This window comes from Anabrus simplex, chromosome 3, assembly GCF_040414725.1.
Source record: "Anabrus simplex isolate iqAnaSimp1 chromosome 3, ASM4041472v1, whole genome shotgun sequence".
NCBI lineage: Eukaryota > Metazoa > Arthropoda > Insecta > Orthoptera > Tettigoniidae > Anabrus > Anabrus simplex.
In genome coordinates this window covers 238,623,166-238,642,624 of record NC_090267.1, presented here as the reverse complement: position 1 = coordinate 238,642,624, position 19,459 = coordinate 238,623,166, and the positions used below count along the sequence as shown (strand labels likewise).

The 19,459-nt window shown below is 38.5% G+C and overlaps 1 protein-coding gene across 3 annotated transcripts in view; it reads right to left on the bottom strand.

Moving 5' to 3' along the window:
- Positions 1-19,459, bottom strand: part of LOC136866190 (mitochondrial glutamate carrier 1) — a 182,121-nt gene that overhangs the window by 31,451 nt on the left and 131,211 nt on the right. For all 3 annotated transcript variants that reach the window (XM_067142933.2, XM_067142932.2, XM_067142934.2), the window contains one exon: positions 5,210-5,366. In XM_067142933.2, the coding sequence (XP_066999034.2) occupies positions 5,210-5,366 (157 nt within the window). The remainder of the gene's footprint in view (positions 1-5,209; positions 5,367-19,459) is intronic.

Below are 19,459 nucleotides of genomic sequence, written 5' to 3'. Positions count from 1 at the left end.
ATTAGGTCTATCAAACGACTACCGTATAATCCCGAATACCACCCGCCACCGAATAAGACCCACACTCTAAATTTGAGATGGCAAAATACGGAAAAAAATTTAAAATCAAATAACTTACATAACTATTTAATTTTCTTCAAATATACCACAAATATAAATTCAAACAGCTTACAATTAATAAAATAAAATAACTTACATACCTATTTAATTTTCTTCAAATATACCACAAATATAAATTCAAACAGCTTACAATTAATAAAATCATCACAAAAATCGTAAATAAAATCAGAACCAATACTAAGATCATTCACAATTCACCGTCATCTGAAGCTTCACCATAGGAACTATTGGCGCTGACATCTTTCCACAAATAGTCGTCCTCACTACCGTCCACTGAATTTGAAATTCCACATTTCTTAAAGCTTTTGGACACTAGATCGTTGGGAATGCGTGCCCATGCGGTCTTGATCCAGCTGCATATTAGTACCACTTCAGGTCTCTTCACTCGTCTGGTTGGTGTTAACGCGTGATCACCATCAGACATCCATTCAGTGTCCGACTCATTGGCTGAACGGTCAGCGTACTGGCCTTCGGTCCAGAGGGTCCCGGGTTCGATTCCCGGCTGGGTGTATGTGTTGTCTTCATCATCATTATCGCGACGCGCAGGTCGCCTACTGGCGTCAAATAGAAACACCTGCACCTGGCGAGCCGAACCCGTCCTGGGATATCCTGGCACTAAAAGCCAACGACATTTCATTTCATCCATGCAGTGCACAACTGTTTCATTGCAGTTTTGAAAGGCCGGTTCACGCACACATCCAATGCCTGTAGAATAGAAACGAGTACTCCAGGAATTATTGCAAGATCGGTTTTTCCTTTCCTCATCATATCTTTTACGGCGTCAGTTGTATGTCCTCGGTAACTGTCCAGCACAAGCATGTTTCGTTTTTATAACAAAGCTCCCAGGTGACGTTACCAAACGCACTTCACCCAGTCTTCAACTAACGCACTGTCCATCCAGCCGGGCTCATGTGTTCTAATAGTACCACCAGACGGCAAGTTTCCTTTCGGAAGTGTTTTTTCTTTTCAGAACGACATATGGAGGGAGTATGGTTCCATCTGCTAATACGCACAACATTACCGTGCATCGCTGCTTTTCGTCACCACCTGTTCTGATGGTTACACTTTTAGAACCCTTCGTATCCACTGTATTATCCAATGGCATTTCAAAATAGACAGGTGTCTGGTCAGCATTCCCAATTTGCGACAGCAAATTTTTGCTCCCTCAAATGAATAATGTGACGCTGAAAGGCCGTTAATTTTTCGTCATACGCCCCAGGGTGACGCTGTGAATAAGACGTACGTCTCCGAATGCACAATCCCTTTCTCCGAAAAAAGTTTTGGATTCATCCGTGGCTTGCAGTAAAACTCTGTGTTTTGAGTTCTTTTGAGATCTCTAGTGTTTTCAATCAACACATTTCACTAGAAACACCATATCATAACTCACGTTTTTCTATAACAAATTTGTGGAGTTGTTCGTCAATTTCCGGAAACACTGCACTCCGCCCGCTGAACGCTCTGCGATCGCCGTTACTTTTTAGAAGTTTTTCCTTCTTCCGCCAATCAGGAGTACACGATTTATCAATATCGTACTTTCTGCCAATGGCATGATTTCCGTATATTTCAGATTCGCTTACAACTTTAAGTTTCTCATGCACAGTAAATAATCGCAGACGCTGTTTTGAATCCATCGCTTACTACTGAGACAGCACTTTCACGGGACAGATACGGAATTCGAATGTGAGCGAGGCAGAATTCCGTAACCAACAGTCTCGACTCTCGCAAAGTACAATACCCCGCGAGATCAGTTATTCGCACACCCAGCCTGCTAGCAACACTAGTGAAACAAATGACGATCGAGCATCCGCAGCAGCGGCTTTCATATTTACCCATTATTTACCCATATTCTTTGATTTCCCGTATTTCATTACCTTACATTTCACGTTTACATGCCACTGTAACCATATTGAGAAAAAATCGACCTTGTTTTCTAGAACGCAACTAAAACACAATAAGACCTGAATGCCTGTTTACATGTGGTATATCGAGTACGGTAACCGTATTCAAATCTATTTCAATACTCCATGTAAACGCAGTAAATATTTACGAGAATGAAAGACTTGAATACGACCCGCACCCAAGATTTAGAACCATAATTTTGGAGAAAAAAATGCAGGCGGTATTCGGGATTATACGGTATATACAAGAACTGTTTAAGAATATGCTATTCCCATTCTTTATGCCCTGTACGTATTTACCGTACGAGGGATAATAACGTAGATTAATATGAATAATATGATTTTTAGTTCAAGTCCCGTCGGACATGTCATGCATGTCTCTTCAAGATGGGCAACAGGAAAAACTAAAGAGCCATTTTACTCTTTTCGATAGAACAGATCTTAAGGGAGGCATCATCAATGTTAGAGCGCTATGTCAGTGGTCGGAGATACAATATGAAACCTGAGAACCGTGGAGAATTTCGCACAACTTCGGACCAGGAACTGTACCATACAATAAATTTGGAAATTATCACCATTCCCTCTCGAATTTGTACAGCTTCATATTTCACGTTACTGCCACATGCTTTCATACAAAAATATCACTTTAAGACGTTGCATTATATGTGTGAATAGAGCCATGTTACTTTGCACAAATTCCTGGTAACATGTAATCCACTGCAAATTCCTGTGCAAAGACTGGATACAAACGCTAGTTATTGTCTACAACAGTAGTTTGTTTATTCACAGTTTCCCCTGTTCTGTCGTCAATTTTCTCAGTTGCTACCATTTCACTGCAGTGGAAGGATGAAAGCATGTAAATTTCCCTCTTATCCTTCCATTGCAATGCCATCATATTGTCAGTGTGATGCGATTCTACATCCCCCTTCTGTAATGCCTTTAAAAACACAGGCACCCCCTTTTGGTTCTTATGAACATTACCGCACACATGAGTCTTTCTCCTCACAAGATGGTCAACTAACAGTGGGCTAGTATAACAATTGTCTATGAACAGCTTGCGTACCTTGTCAAGGTATGGTTCAAGTAATGAATAACAACACTTCTTGACACTCCTAACAGTTCATTAGTGCAGATATCTGTATCAGCACCGGTGTATACAATAAAATTAAAATATACGCGATGCTTGGATGGAATATACTGTTTGAAGGATAACTTCCCTTTGAACAACACCAGTGATTCATCAATACACAGGTTGGTGAATGGCTTCAAAGATTTTCTGTATAATTTTCTTACAGAGTTCACTATCTCTCTGATTTTGAAGAGTTGATCCCCAGGAAGCTGAACATCGTTGTTACACATGTGTAACATTGAGAGAATCATCTGGAATGTGTCCCTAGGCATCAATTTTGAATAAATTGGCGAGTAGAGCAACCTATCAGATGATCAGTGTTCAAATATGTTTTCTTACTGTTTCTTTCCATCAGCATACACACTGCAAGGAAAGTTTACATTTGATCCACTGTTACATCACTCCACTTTCTAAACCTGGAATGTGGTGGCAGCTCAATGTTTTCCACCAGTTGTTTGTGATATTGATTTCTTTCATCAAAAACCAGCTGCACCAACTCCAATGGGAGAAAAGTTTTTTTAAAAATCAATGAATTTGGGGTTGTCAACAAACACTACTTGGCTCCCAGAGTCTGTTTCAGTTACTTGAAAATCAGGTGGAGAAAAGTCATCCATCCGCCACGAAAATAGTGATGAAACAGCTTTTGAACTCACCGTGTTTTTCTTCTTTTGCTTAGGAAGCGGCTCTGTTTCTTTCTCACAATATTTTCAGCACTCTCTGTATTGCTTTCACTTTCAAAATTGCTTAACAATTCATTAAAAACATCATCTTCATCATTACTTTCCGCTGTGGTTAATAACGGGAAGATTCTTTAATCCGAAATAACATTGTGGTGAGAGCAACTAGCTTGTTGTTCCACCATGCTTGTTTACATCACAGATGAACTCCACAGATGTCTACAAAAAGTTCTGTAAGTTACTTCCCGAAGCTATAAGACATGATCAATTAGTTCTACATAATACCCAACAGATGGCAGAAAATGTCAGAGATTGAATCGGCACTCAAGAGCAACCCGGAAAACTGAAAAATATTAAAGTTCTCGTGCACCGTCTATAGACGGGCATAGCAGTGGTGGACCGGCCGTGTCAGCCCATCTATAGGCGGGCGTAGCACTCAACACGTTGATTTCTTGGAGGGAGCTATGTACCCAACAATTCACGTACTCTCTGGGAAGCTAGTGATCTTGAGGAAAGCTCAAGCTATTAGGCGATGGAGTGTTCAACCAGACATTCCTTCAGAATTTAGAACGGCCTCCTCAAAAGATGCAAATAATGGTTAAGTTCAAGCTTACGTGTGTTGTCCAATCAGCTCTAGTAAACGCCAGGACTTCAAGGACCACCCATCTAGCCAGGTAAACTGTAGAAGCCATCAGGTCATTGTTTGATTCTCGGCATGCACCAGAGAACCTATCTCCAACAGAACTGCTCCAGTTTAAGAAGAATGACCCATTTCTTAAGAGGATTGAGTCTCAACAGATTTAGAGGCTCACAGCATTTACCGGACTGCAATCAAGAACCAACAGCGTCAAGAAGACTATATGAATGTCAATGTTCTAGAGATCCCTTGGCATTAAGTCTTGCACACTGAGACTATGCAACTGCTGCATTAAAATGTCTGTGGTATACAGGTTCAAATGTGGATTCTGAAAAGTCATTTTCAAACTACAGTCTCATGACAGGAGGTAACGATTGACAGCTACAAATGCTGAGACACTGACAATGATCTACTTTCAAAGATTTCACGGCAGTATTCCGATAAAACTGAAAAAGTTGTATTAATTTAAAATGTGTTTCAAGATGCTACATGGAGGTGAAAGTAAAATAAAAATGAGGCTTACTTACAAGAGTTTTCCCATTCTTCCATAGGCACGTTTAATGGTTTACTGATGTTTTGTTTTTATACTTTGTTTCATTCATTTTATAAGTATTTAAGTGCATTTATTGTACAAACCTGATTGCATTCCAAATTTTAACATTTTTCTGCACACTCAGTTGGTGGAGAGTTGATAAGAATATAATGAACACTACCCAACACTTGAAAAACAGTCTTCTGTAGTACTTACACTATTGCATCAGATATACCCGAGTATACAATTTCTCCTTCAGCCTTTTTCAGAAGTTGGAGACGTGTTTTAATCACATCAAATGGATTTACAGCAAGAGCTGCAAGTGAACCAGCAGAGCAGCCCGCAAGAAATGAACACCAGAATACAGCTTCTCCTGGAAATTTTGTCAATAATATTAAATTAGAATTCAGTTTTAATACATGGTAGAGAGGCACACATTATAGCAGAAGACCAAATATAAACATTTATTTAGATTAATGATTTCACAGTCCAAAGTAATAGACAAGATATATTTTTGTTTTTTTGCCATGTAGGCAGAAACAAACCACAAGGAAACTTCTTGTTTTGTGAAGACTTTGCTCCGATTTCTTAGGAACTCCTCGACCACAAATATTTGTGGACTTCAAAGAAAAATTAGAAACAATTTTAACCCAATGTTGATTGCTATGTTGCTTAGTTGTGCACAAACGTTTTGCTGCACCTGAGTTTTACAAGATTTGTCAGTTACAGTTGTTATCTGGCTCAATGATCAGCAATTAAGTAACATGCTTTTCATTGTTTGGCCTTCATTCTCAAGGTTACAGTAAACACCTGGAAACATTAAACTCTTTCATCATTTTAAAATGTTTCTAAAGCATTAAACCTAGATGGTTATGCTGATGTGATAATGTTTCTCTTTCCTGGTATTCATCTTCCTTTTACAATTGTCTCTCATGTTCTTACCACACTCATTTCATAAATGAATACATAAACTATAAAAATAAATTATACTTTCGACAAAAAGACAAAGCAGGAAGATGGTCACACCACAGGTCACCAGATAATGGAAATGCTCACATGCCTGCTTCAATTACTGTGCATGCAGGTTCTAGAGAGCTTTTAAAGCTGAGGTGGTGTGGGGAGAGGAAACAAAGCTGATGTCATGCCGAAGGCAATGCTGCCAACTGCAGAATAAAAAATATCACTGGAGTGACTTCATGAATGGAAACAAATTTGAAATAACAACAACAACAACAAAAAATATAGCCATCAGGAATTAAATCAAGCATTATCATTATGACTGTTTCCTGCAAAACTATGACCTACAACAAGAAAATACTGTACAGTATGTACCAAACTTAATTCACTAGCATTTGTATGAGAGTTATCTAAGGCTGAATCATCTTCAGGATCGGAGGTATCCTACATATTGACAATCATGTCATCAACTGTTACTTCCACATTGGAGATTTATCCAGGTGAGATGCACTGAATCTCTCTATTTTTTTAAGAGTAAGACAGTTGCACCAGTGTGAACACCGGCTGCATTTGGAGACTAATTATGAGGCACTTTCTGGCTCCATGGCTAAATGATTAGCGTACTGGCCTGTGGTCCAGACGGTCAGGGGTTCGATTCCCGGCCAGGTTGGGGATTTTAACCTTCATTGGTTAATTCCAATGGCTCGGGGGCTGGGTATGTGTGCTGTCTTCAGAATTAGAATTCATCACAGGTAGGGCCCCATTCTCATAGACGCGCAGGTCGCCTATGGGGCGTCAACTCAAAAGACCTGCACTCTGCCTGTTAGGAGGCCACATGCCATTATTAATATGGGGCACCAATAATTTTGTGCCCTCCTTTTTACCCTTTTGTAGCATAGTACAATAGAGTATTTGTAATAATCATTCTCTTGTCACTATAGAATGCATGGCGATTCCTTTAGTATCTTCTGAATATCCAAGAATCGCCTGTGCCATATGAGTGTCAGTCCAATACAGTGAACAAAATCTAAATACCTTGCAGGAATATCGAACTCGGTAATGTCATGCACGAGTGCACCAAGCAAGCAAGACAGACCAAGTGTCATGGAAGGATTGTCAGCCGTGCTGTTCCCAGTTAACAGGCCGATCCAATCCGAGTTGCACCAGAAACAGAACTATGGCGCGGAGAACTTTTAAAAACATGCATGCACGGTAAAACAGGTAGCATCCTCAGGACAAGCCATTTACTGTAGAGAGAGAAGCAAAGTTGTAATCTTCACTATTTCTGAAGAAAAAAAGGAAAAAAAGGAGAAAAAAAGGATTCCATATTAACTGTGAGCAAAATGCTCATACAGCAATGAATAATTGATTATTTTGTTATAGTGGAAGCCATTTGTTTTCAGTTTCAACTTAATCTGTTTTTGTGAAGTTTCTCAATCTGCCAAAAAGAATGCAGTATTAATAAAATGCCTGGAAGATAAACATTTAATAAAAGATTACATCTGAAAAATATATCATTAATTGGAAACAGAATGACATGTTTTGTTTTGAAAGAATATTAGATTTTTTAACGAATGAAGCAAGTTTTTAAGTAAATAGTTTTTTCAGGAGTAATTTGTTATTAAATGTTTTCTTTTTTCAAGTATTATCTAATTTTATTAATAATACATTAGTTTTAACAGAATGAAAAATTTCACAAAAATAGAATGATGGGTTAAACAATGTTTACAGAGTAGTTTTCATAGACTAGGCTTGATTTTGTTAGAACTTGAATGGTCATCATTCACCTTCGGAGAGCACTTTATGCCCACAATGTGCAAGTCTTACATGTTGATATAAAGGATTTAAAGGAGGACAATTCATAGAGAGAAAGCTGGAACAGTATCATTATGAATGTTTAGTTCTTTTTCCAGGTTGAACCGTGTACAGAAAAACAACAACACGGATCAACCTGGAAAATGAACTAAATAATTCTACACACCGTGGACGCTTCACTTCTTAGATACTATAAAATTTAATGTTATTTAATTACTTCAGCTTTCCTTCTGAAGTTAGCAACACTGAACAATACAGTACTTCCTCATATGCTTTAGAAACTCTTTGGTATAGTTCTCAGAGCATTCAAAGTTTTTTTTAAATTTTTTTAATTTTTTAAACAATTTTAAAGATGTTCACCACATGAGTTTCGTCAATAAAATGTTAGACTTAGATACATTTTAGACAAAAAGTTTTAACTTAAAGACTTAATTTTATTGTTATATGACTTGTAAAATATTATAAGATTTGTCAATTAGTTTTATGGGAATAATCTTAATCCAAAAGAATTGTTTAATGATCTTATACAACCTTAAGTGAATAATAGTTGGCTGATGATGCTCACGAAAAAGGAGCGAAACATGTACCATATAAACATCTTAATAAATATGTAAGTTTGTACTACATTTTTTTTGTATTGAATAGGTGGTAATTAACAAAATTATAAGAATTTGTATCACAACAAGTGTATAACGCCGATGAAACAGGTTTAAATTTCAAGGCCCTTCCCAGTAAAAGCCTTGCGTCTGCGGAGGAGTCTCGTGCACCTGGGTTTAAGATGAGTAGGGAACGTGTTACTGTATTAGCATGTAGTAATGCTGCAGGAACAAATAAATTGCCCCTAATGGTTATCGGCAAGTCAGCAAAACCAAGGGCATTTAAAAACTGTAACATGAATACTCTTCCAGTTTACTACAGAAATCAAAGAAAGGCATGGATGAATGCACAACTTTTCAAGGAATGGTTTGAAAAACAGTTTGTTCCCTGAGTAAAAAGTTTTAGTGAAGAAAGTGGTTTGCCTTCTCGAGCATTGCATTTAACTGACAACGCTCCATCGCACCCAGCAGTGAGTGAATTAATTTGCGGTGAAATAAGAGCAATTTTCTTGCCTCGTAATGTTACGTCTATATTGCAGCCAATGGACCAGGGCGTTCTGCAAAATGTAAAACTTGTGTATAAACGGAAACTTCTCAGGTACGTGATTGAGAATGACAGTTCACTTACTATTCTTCAAAGACTGAAGAACGTGAATGTAAAGGACGTGGTATACTGGGCAGCAGAGGCATGGGAGGGTGTCAGTGAGCAGTTCATGAGGAAAATGTGGAAGAAATTGTGGCTGAGTCTCGCATTCATCGAGAGTCCAGCGGAAGCGTCTGTCAATCTCCTTGAAATCGTTCAATAACATCCTGGTTGTGAGAAAGCTGATGAAAATGACATTGGTGAGTGGATGTAAGCTGACTGTCATCAATTACAAACAGACCAAGAAATTGTAGCTATACTGAAGAAAGATTCTGGAGTTGATGAGGAACAGAGTGACGACGAAGAAGACCACAATGAACAACTGGTGTCACATTCAGATGCCGCGGCCGCCTTAGAACTTGTCGTATGCTATGTCGAGCAACACTCCGCTGCTACGCCCACTGATGTGATGTTTATGAGACGCTGGTTTAACACTGCATCTTCGAGTAGGTTGCAATCACTACAGCAAATGAAACTAACAGACTTTGTAAAGATAAATGACCAGTGATTGATGGTTTATGATGTGATTATGTTTACATTAAGTTATTGTAGTAAAATGTGACTAATAAAATGCAAGTAAATCTTCATTCTATAATATGTTCTTACATTTCTATAAGGAGAATTAAAAAAAAATGAATATTTCAGTTTGGATTAACAGGACTCTAGTGTATATACAAAAAATGTAAACTATCGACCTTATGTAAAAAAACATCACAAGCACACAGAAATAAGACATAATTAAATTTTCTTCAAAAATATCCGTATGAATTTTCTTTAATTCCAATAGTTTCTAGGAGAAATGCTCTCCGTCCTTCAAATGCATACCTTGTATGATAAAAACCAATATGAGACAAAAGTTATTCGAGATTAGAAAAGAGCATACATGCAGAATTTCCTACAAAAATGTCCAAATGCCCTTCATGACTCTTAACAGTCTGCCAGATAATTACACTTTTATGTGTTAAAAAGGAGTGTTTCGAGCAAAACGCCTGTAGACCTTGTACTTCGAGAGTGGTACATTATCGGAGTAGGTTACTTAGAGGTGATAGCTAAGTCCCTTTTGTTTGTTTGTATTCATGCCTGCTAAGTTGGTGAGCATATGAAGGGGAAGCCTTCATGCCAGTAGAGTAGAACGCAGCCTTCTAAGTCAGAGAAGTCACAACATAATTTAAATACACCCACGGTAAAGCTAATAACCGTGCGATACAATCCAGAGAAACTCATAAGCCTCAGCAAGACGTATGGATCGAGAATCAAACCAAGTAGACATTACCACACAATTTTCCAGCAGAGTTCATTATGTGTTGGAAGCAATAACGTGGAACAGACCCAGGAGGTAATGCCGTGGTAAGTACATGGACATCAGGATGAAAGAGGAAAAAAGCCCCTTTTTTTTTTGAACAAGCAAAAGGCAAGAACAATATGTAATTTGAAAATACTTATTAAGAAATTCACAACAATTAGGACTAAAAAGATTACCATATTTTTCTCTATATAATGCTCGAAAAACAGTTTATTCACAACTCCCCAGACCAACAGGTCCGTCCATAAAAGGTAGCCACACAATGCTTAGGCATGACAATGAGTCTGACTAGAATTTTTGCATGCCTCACGCGTTATTGGAACAATCATCATTTGCAATACAATAGAACGATACACGAAAGGTCAAAGGTCATGGCACGAAACGAAGTACGAAATTTGAGCAACAGACACTGCTCGTAATTTTATTTAGAGTAAACATACGGTGTGAGTTGTTCCACAATGAAATAAAACCATCAGGGTTGTACGAAACATTACTAAAGAACGAGGATAAATTTCAAATCTAAAAGCAGAGTAATAAGCACTTCTCACAATTAAAAGAATAAGTCGTGGTAAAAAAAAAGAATGGAACAGCTACAAGGTTTGTACTAACATTAAATAGAATAAAGTTAAAGTAAAAAATGGGATAGTAAGTCACTGTTCACAATTTCCACAATGTAATCTCACTTCAAACCACTCGAAACAGAATGTCCATAAGGGTCATACAATTGATTAATGATGAATAGGAACAATTTTTACAATTCATTTTTTCTCTTTTAAAGAGAAATGGAGAGGAACAGACACATAGCAAGGGTGAGGAGAGGGGATGGGAAAGTCTGCTCATGCAAATCCTTGATAGTTTGCACTAGCTTAATTCGTACCAAGAAAATAGACACGACAATCCCAAGATCTACGAGACACCCATGGATAAGTTGAAAGTTAAATGTCCACAGTTGGAGATACAGCAGCCATACAGTTTAAAATTTATCAATCACAAGGCAACAAGTGCCTCAAAAATGGTGAGTTCACCTTCAAGTAAGTTTTGACGGAATGAAGTTTTAAATGTCAGACCAGAGGTGCAAGACCAATAGGTTGTAACAAAAATGTTTGTGTGCATGTTGGTTGCTCACCCACCTCCACGCAGAAATAAGTTCCATTGATGATAAGCAGTACAGTCCAGCTGTACAAGGATAGAAAATCACTCCACACAAAAATCACTCCATAACCCAACTCATGCTGATACCACCAACGTGAATTTATATAGGCAGGAGGTAGCGAGTGCAGAACATACAAGAAAGGTGACGTGCAAGGTGACGTGAGTGGAGGAGGGAGAAAAGCAAAATCATGCACAGTAAGCGCTACAGCCGGCCGGGTGAGGAGACGAAGCAGCTGACCAGATGCATCACACAGCAACAGGCGGTTTGCAGAATGTAGAACGGCTGGATGACGACATATACAACGTAGGCGAAGAAAGGCAGAGTCCAAGATGATAGAATGTAGCAGTGAGAGTACGTAACATCTAGGTGGAGGAGGGTTAAAATAGTTACTGGTATCCATTATTGGTTCAAGATCAATAATTTATTTTTTCATTCTGTGAGAAATGTTACGATGGAAGGCAGGGGGCAATGGATGATTTAAAATAAAATTGTTTGACATTGCACCAATTCAGAGAGGTCTTATGGCAACATAGGGATAGGGCAGGGTTAGGGCTAGTTAAAAAGTGAACATGGCCATAATCTATATGCACCCATAAGTGGACTGGTACACCGCGTGGCATTGTCTCATATAACACCATATCCCAGTGTTATTTTGTAGGTGAAAGATTTTGTAATTGAAACTCTAATCTAGATACCTTGACTTGATTGTTTGCTAGCATTCTTGCCCTCTCTGTTGTTTAGTTTCAGAGGTGAATTGATGTAATCATTGAACGGTCGATCAATGTTTTGTTGTCGTAAAGATGCCTTCAAAGAAACGTGTGAGCTGAAAAAGCTCAGTACAGTCAAAATTCAAGTTTGCTAGATGTTTTAGGTTCTGATTTCAGCAGTGATAGTGAGGCGAAAGTTCTCTGCGACCTGTGCATGTATTATCATGACTTATCCGATAGTGAAGGTGATAGTGAAAGCAGTGTTAGCAAAGAGGGTGAACAGCATGTTGAGTGAAATTGAATACATGAACAGAATATTCCAGTTATTCATACCTTTTCAGGAACAAGTGGAGTGTGCCTTAACAGTGGAATATGTGGAAAACCAAGTAGGGAATTCATTTTTAGGTAGTACTTAGATGACAGTTTACTGCAGATGAAACCAATAGGTATGCCAGTACCAATCTAGACTTTTTACTGATGAACTTGCATGAATTGCTCTTTGCTTTCTAATGGGGTTAGTACAGAACCCTACAATTCACAGTTACCGGTGCAAAGACGTAAGTGTCGACAAATCGTATTTTAGAACTGTCATACCTCATGCTAGGCTCCTTGAACTGAGTAAATATTTACACTGTGGAAAATTTGATTTTATACGACTTGCTTCATGTTCTAATTCTACTTTTTATTCAATTAGTGTATTGGTATGAATTGCATGGCAATTCTGAATAGTATAAAAATGATCATGTGATTCTTTTTTTTTTTTTTACAATTGAGACAGACCTGCGTTACACAAAGAATAAAATTTTTCAGAGATTTTCCAAGGCCTAAGAATGTCTGAGAGGTAAGAAGCTTCCTTGGGATGGTTGCTTTTTATGGCAGATTAATCTGGAATCTCTCTGATCTTGCGTCTGGGGTGAATCCTAAGGAAAGGACTTTTCCCAGTTAAAAGATGCCTTATGTAAAGCCCCCGTACTACACAGCCCAGATTTCTCATTTTTTTTTTTTTTTTTTAATAATTGCATTTACATCGCACCGACACGATAGCTCTTGTGGCAACGATGGGATAGGAAAGGCTTAGGAGTGGAAAGGAAGCAGCTGTGGCCTTAATTGAATCGTTTTTTTCTGAAACGACACATGTTAATAAATCTTAGTTTGGAGATATCCACCTAAAACGTACAGAATGGTAAACAATATACACGTTGTAAAAACACTATGTTTTATAGGTAGAGGACATTGAAATCAATGTTTTTATTGAAAAATAAAGGAATTAATATTGCAATAGTTTAGGTTTGTCGGAAATTATATCCCCTTGACATGTGCTGTTTTACCAAAAAAATGGGCAACAAAAATTAATTTGTTACAAAATATCTTTATTTTCGCTGTTTTACAAAAGTGTTTGGTCAGTATTCATTCTAGTCATCACCAAACACATTATCTTTGGTAACTGGCCAATTAATAATCTCATTGTAGAAATGAGATGCTCTTCTGTAATATACTGCATTGTTTTCCTTATATCCTGTATTTTCTTCTCCTGAATAGGCAGTCTTTCTCCTGGATATGTAACTTTGTAGGGAACGTTATGACACTCATTGAATTCCTGATACCTAGATTGAACGTATGTACCACTAGATCGTCAATGAAATCTCGAGCTTGAACAGTATTCGGCATTTCACTTGAGTATATGAAGTGACTGAAGAACGATATCTGGAACGATTGTTTTTGGTCTCGTGGAAGTCTGTGATTCATTGATTCCACAGATAGGCATTTTTTAAAAAAAGAATGAAGGCCACCAATATTTGAAGTCAATAATATCTTTGGATTCAACCATTTTAACTGTAAACTTTCTTTGACTTGTGGACAGTACAATCATCTCTGTATAATCTTTGGGAACGTAAATTCTGTCATTTTTCCTTACCACTCTTTTTACTGCAGCAAAATGCCTGTCATTGGGTAAATAAGAATGTCCTCTTTGAGGAAAATACTGATTAATTGTCTGAAATCTGCCCATAGTCACCAAAGCTAAGAAAAATCGTATGACCGTGTGGTTACGATTTTGTCTAGGGCAAGAGTCTGAAAACACATGGAGGTGTTGTACCGAATTAGGCATTGTGAATGATGTCCAAAAGAAAAGAGACAACCTCATTCGGACCTTTATGTCCTTGCCCTTCATGATATGTATAAACCTTCGTATTATTAGGACCCAGTGATGTGACGCTAAATATATTCTTGTGCTTGTTGTTTAAAGGGGCCTAACATCAAAGGTCATCAGCCCTAAATATATTCACTGTTAAGTGAGGGAAGTAAAAAGTATCCTGCACAGGGATATCTGGCAGGGGCAAATTTTGCATAAAATCGAATGTAATAGCAGCAATTGAAGCATTTCTCTTTGATGAATTTCATTTTGGAGTAAAAATTGTTTGCCCTCGTTTTGTGTATAAGTAATTCTGCTACTGCAATGTCTGCCAGCCGGATGCATGGAAATGCCGATTGGATACAGCAAGCCAGTTCATTTTACGGATAAAGTGCACATGTAAGTGACAAGTGCTGTTTCTCCAACAAACTATTATTACCAGGCAGAGCTACCGGATAAAGCAATGCAGTGACGTGTGTAGTGTAACAATAGATCTATACTTAAAGACTGTATTACTTGCCTCAACTCAATTTTGACAAAATCTTGACATGTGTCGTTTCAAAAAAAAAAAAGATTCAATTAAGGTACAGCCCCAGCATTTGCTTGGTGTGAAAATGGGAAACCATGCAAAAAACCATCTTCAGGGCTGCCAACAGTGGGGTTTGAACCCACTATCTTCGAAAGAGTTTGTACTACAATGTGATGCCAGCAATATTGCTTTTTTTGCTGTCCTAAATCAGAGGTTGGAAGATGATTCTGGCACCTATCGCCTATTTTAGTAAACTACTTTGAGGAGTTGAACTTGGATATTCCGTGTATGAAAAAGAGTGTCTCGCAATTGTCCTAGGGGTCGAAAAATTTTGTTCCCAACTTGAACATTGGCATTTCTTCCTTCATACTGTGACTTATTGGTGAAACAGAAAATACTACATGAAAGAATAGTCATTAGGATAAGGTATAAATAACGACACTAGGCACCACCTGCAAACAATTTACAAGAATAATTGACTCAAAGAGCATGACAGAACTCCCTCTCCCAAGGCGACGGTCATCAGGCTGACGATGCTCCAAACTTGCTATATAACCTTACCTGTCTACACCTGAAATTAAATTTAGGTAACATGCCAGGTTTTCACTCCATGAGTAAAAGTTATCATATGCTTAAGTATTAAATTTACTGAGAATAAAAGTTTATAAAAAGTCTAATATAACTCACAATAAACAATTACATCTCCATCTTGTCCACTTCACAAACAACTTAATATTTACACTGTACATACATACCTCATGTGGTATACCTTCTAATAGATTCTGCACGTATAATTTTCACAGTTTCCTAACCTGAGTGAATTTCTACTTGTTTTGTTTGACATTCATCAAGAAGTTTTGAACAGTCTTCCACAGATGACACTACTAAAAACTATGATCATGCACCCTGATGCGAGGTGTAAGAAGTTATAATTTAAAGAAGTTTTGTATTTCTAGGTTTTTGTAAATGAATGATGTTCGTTTATTTTTGGGTTGGCAATATTTCCTGTTTCTTTCTGCCAGTTTTGAATCTAACCAATCCCTAATTTCTGTATTTAATTTTCAACCTATCACAGGCTTCTTGTTCGATTCTAAGTGTAACTTTTGAATTTATTCAATAAAATTGAGAGGGTGTGGCTAGTTTAATCTTGAATGATCTTGAACCTTCCCCGAGGGTTTATAAACTGCGGCTTTTCTCGTTTCTTGGCCAATTGATCGTCATCTTACTGAGTGTGTGTGTCAAAGCAGGAGGTGGGCAGCCTCTTTCATCGGTCAACAGAACATCTACCAGGTAATGGCCATATAACTTCTTTCTTTCTTGCTACCTCCGCAGTTTAACCCGAGGGAAAGGTCGAATCTTTAGTTATGTAACTAGCTTTTCTAAAATGAAACCTCTTCCGGCTAATGTAAAAACTTCATAAAATCTTTAACTGTAAATCAGGGATAGAGAGTGAATTACCCTCTCGAGCTCCCCTTCATCTTGGTTTGAGGTGACTATGTTTTTATAACTGTTTTTCATTCCGTAATGTGGTAAAGTAATTTCTATATGAGTCACCTCAGTAGTTTGGGAATAGCCCCTGTTTCATCGGCCTAGAGCCCCTTAGGTTGTTTTAGTGTTCATATCTAGGAGTGCAGGTATACGCCTCCATTCAGTTTGTGTTTCGGGCCACCTGTTCTTTTCCGCAAAGGCCCCTGTAGGTTGGGTACTAAATACCCCTGTATAACATTATCTTTCAATTTGTAAGTTGTGCCTTGATGGGCGAGTGATTGTAATTTTCTGATATTGCCTTGAATAGGCTAGAAGATACTGAGAGCCTGTTTGCTCTTTTTCAAAGTTTTGGTAGGATTAAAGAGTGCCTTTGGAAGGCTAGATATTGTAATTTTGGGGGCAAGTGCTCTTGATTTGAGGGATTTCTGCCCTTGACTTAATGGTTCCCAATTTTTGTGTAAACTGAATCCGGCATCTCCGGAATTGTAAAACTGGTGGCTTAAGGCCCAAAGTATTAAGGTTCTGAATCTTGAAATTTTCCCAATCTTGTTTAATGAGTGCTTCTTGTATCTGTAATATTGTAATGAAAAAAAGTTTGAAGTTCTGAAAATATAACCTTCAGTTTAAGTTTTAAATTAATTTTGATATTGTAGTTGTACCCATTCACCCCGGCACCTTCTTTAACGTCTTTCTGCTCCATGGGTATCCCCGGAACAAGTGCGAATGTCAAAAAGTTAGGAAGAATGGCCAGGTGGATATTACGTCTATCCGCGAACAAGTTCACCATGGTGGATGTGAAAGGAAAAGAGAATATTGTGGCCGATTGCCTGTCTCGTATGTTTGAAGGAGCCGACTCAGCCACTTTTATTCCCAATGAAAATTCCTGTTTAGATGGAACTATCCACATACTCCACAATTATCCCTCGTCTTTCACTAACCTGGCTGAATTTCAGAGGAAAGACCCAGAGTACTCACAAGGAACCCTCATGAGTGCGAGGTTGCAGGTTCGATGTCTAGTACGTGGCATTTGAAAGTGCTGTAGTAGCAATTGAGACAGGAAACAATATTAGTTGCTAATGGCGCACCATGTACATAGGAGGGCTACAGCAAATGAGTGTCCGGGCGGTGCAGAGATCAAACTTCTATGGAATATATGTGTTACACTTCACAGAATGGACTTCACTGACGTTCACAAAATGTTCAAAACAAACCTTTAACTTGTACCATGAGCACCGAATGAAATATGATGCGCCACAGTGGTCACAAAACTTAGCACCAGGAAGATCGAAAGTGAGCGCCTTGGGAGTTATAAATCGTTCAGGACAATCAGCTAGGTATAGACTCTTACATAATGCATAGATATTCATGTTCATATAACGTGGTGACGAGAACTGATGGAAAATGTCTTCATGCAACCGAATGCGAACCAGTCTGTCACGCAGTTTATCGTGAAATTGGCTATACTTTATGGCGTAGCTACAGAAGATGCGTTATTGTGTTTTGTAGACACGAAAGAAACAGACATTCAGAGGTTGAATTTGTCCCATGGTTCCAGGTGTTATGAATTGCAACGTCGCACACTTTCCAGGAGGGTTGGTTTTCTATAACACAGTATGATTTTTTGTAGGCAGACCAGGAGTCAAGCAACAGCAAGTTATCTTCACCAACTATAGATCAAAAGCAGTGTTCATACCATACCTATAGTTCTGGCAAGCTCGTTTTCCAACTCTTGCTTGCTGTGAAGTAAACATTCCCTAATGCCCTTGCTAGGTCCATGACACGTAATAGAATCGTTGGAGACAGACAAACTCCAATTTCTTGCACCACAGTAAATAACTTTCCAGCCAATTTTCCATTCAGACTAACAGTAGACATGATTGTATATGCATGCGTTAGGGCACAGATGTTTGTTGCTCGTGCTATAGGCTAACTGTCTTGGTACCTCTGACTGCCAGGTTACCTATCGTATGCATTTCCTCATCACATCCTGATTGTAATATCAATATAAATGGTCCGTTATTGGACATTATAAATTTTCCAGCTAACTCATTCCTGGTTGCCAGCGTTTCACCCCCGTGTGCTGGATTGGGCTCATCAGTTGGTACCTAGCACACCTACCAAGACGCATGGCTAGGGCATACCGTGGAGGCCACTGCGTAGGCTACCTGGAGCCACCGGCAGTGTCAATGCACTTGAGACTTTATCTCATTACGAAAATTTGATGCCTGCTTGGCCATGCGTCTTGATAGGTGTGCTAGGTACCAACTGATGAGCCCAACCTAGCACACGGGAGCGAAATGCTGCCAACCAGGAATGAGTTAGCTGAAAAATTTATAATGTCCAATAACGGACCATTTATATTGGTATTATAAATTTACTCATTCGGGACAAATATTTCAGATTCCCTATGGGAATCAACATCTATAACATCCTGATTGGTCGGTGATGGAAACGAATTCCGCAATAAATGATGGGACAAGATTGTTTACCTCATCTACAAATGCTCAAGGCGATTCTGCCGCTACACCCTTTGAAGTCACTGTAACCTATGTCCTGTGCAATTTGATGCTCATAATGTAGTAGGTCACCATCATGCACATTGTGTCACATGTCTCAAGTGTCCTCAAATTGCGCAAACAATCTTTTTAACATGTTCTCCTCGTCCTCCCTTGAAGTACCATAGATTTCTTATGCACCACATGGTCATATTGCTATGAACTGTTAGTAAGAGGTTTTTTACTATGTTGTTGTGCATGGTCATTCATGTACGTAATTATGTCTTATACCTGCTTACTGGTCAACTTTACTAAGCTTCACTGGAACCGGGAGTTGTGGCTCCGACATGGATGATGAACTACATGCCTGACATCTATTTCTATACCACTTCCACTCGCGGTGTCATCAGTGCCATCCGCATATGCATTGTCCATATAGTCGAGAGTATTCAACACTACACATTCCACTGACTCATCTTGCAAAATGGCTAATATATCATCTGCTACTTCCTTCTCACTATGCAAAATATTTGCGTTCCTTTCTGACGGAATGTCAATGTCCACGACTTTTGCTGCAGATATAAGGCAATGTTTGCTTTGTGTATGATTGTCATTGCACTGGTTTATATCAATAACATGAGCAGTACAG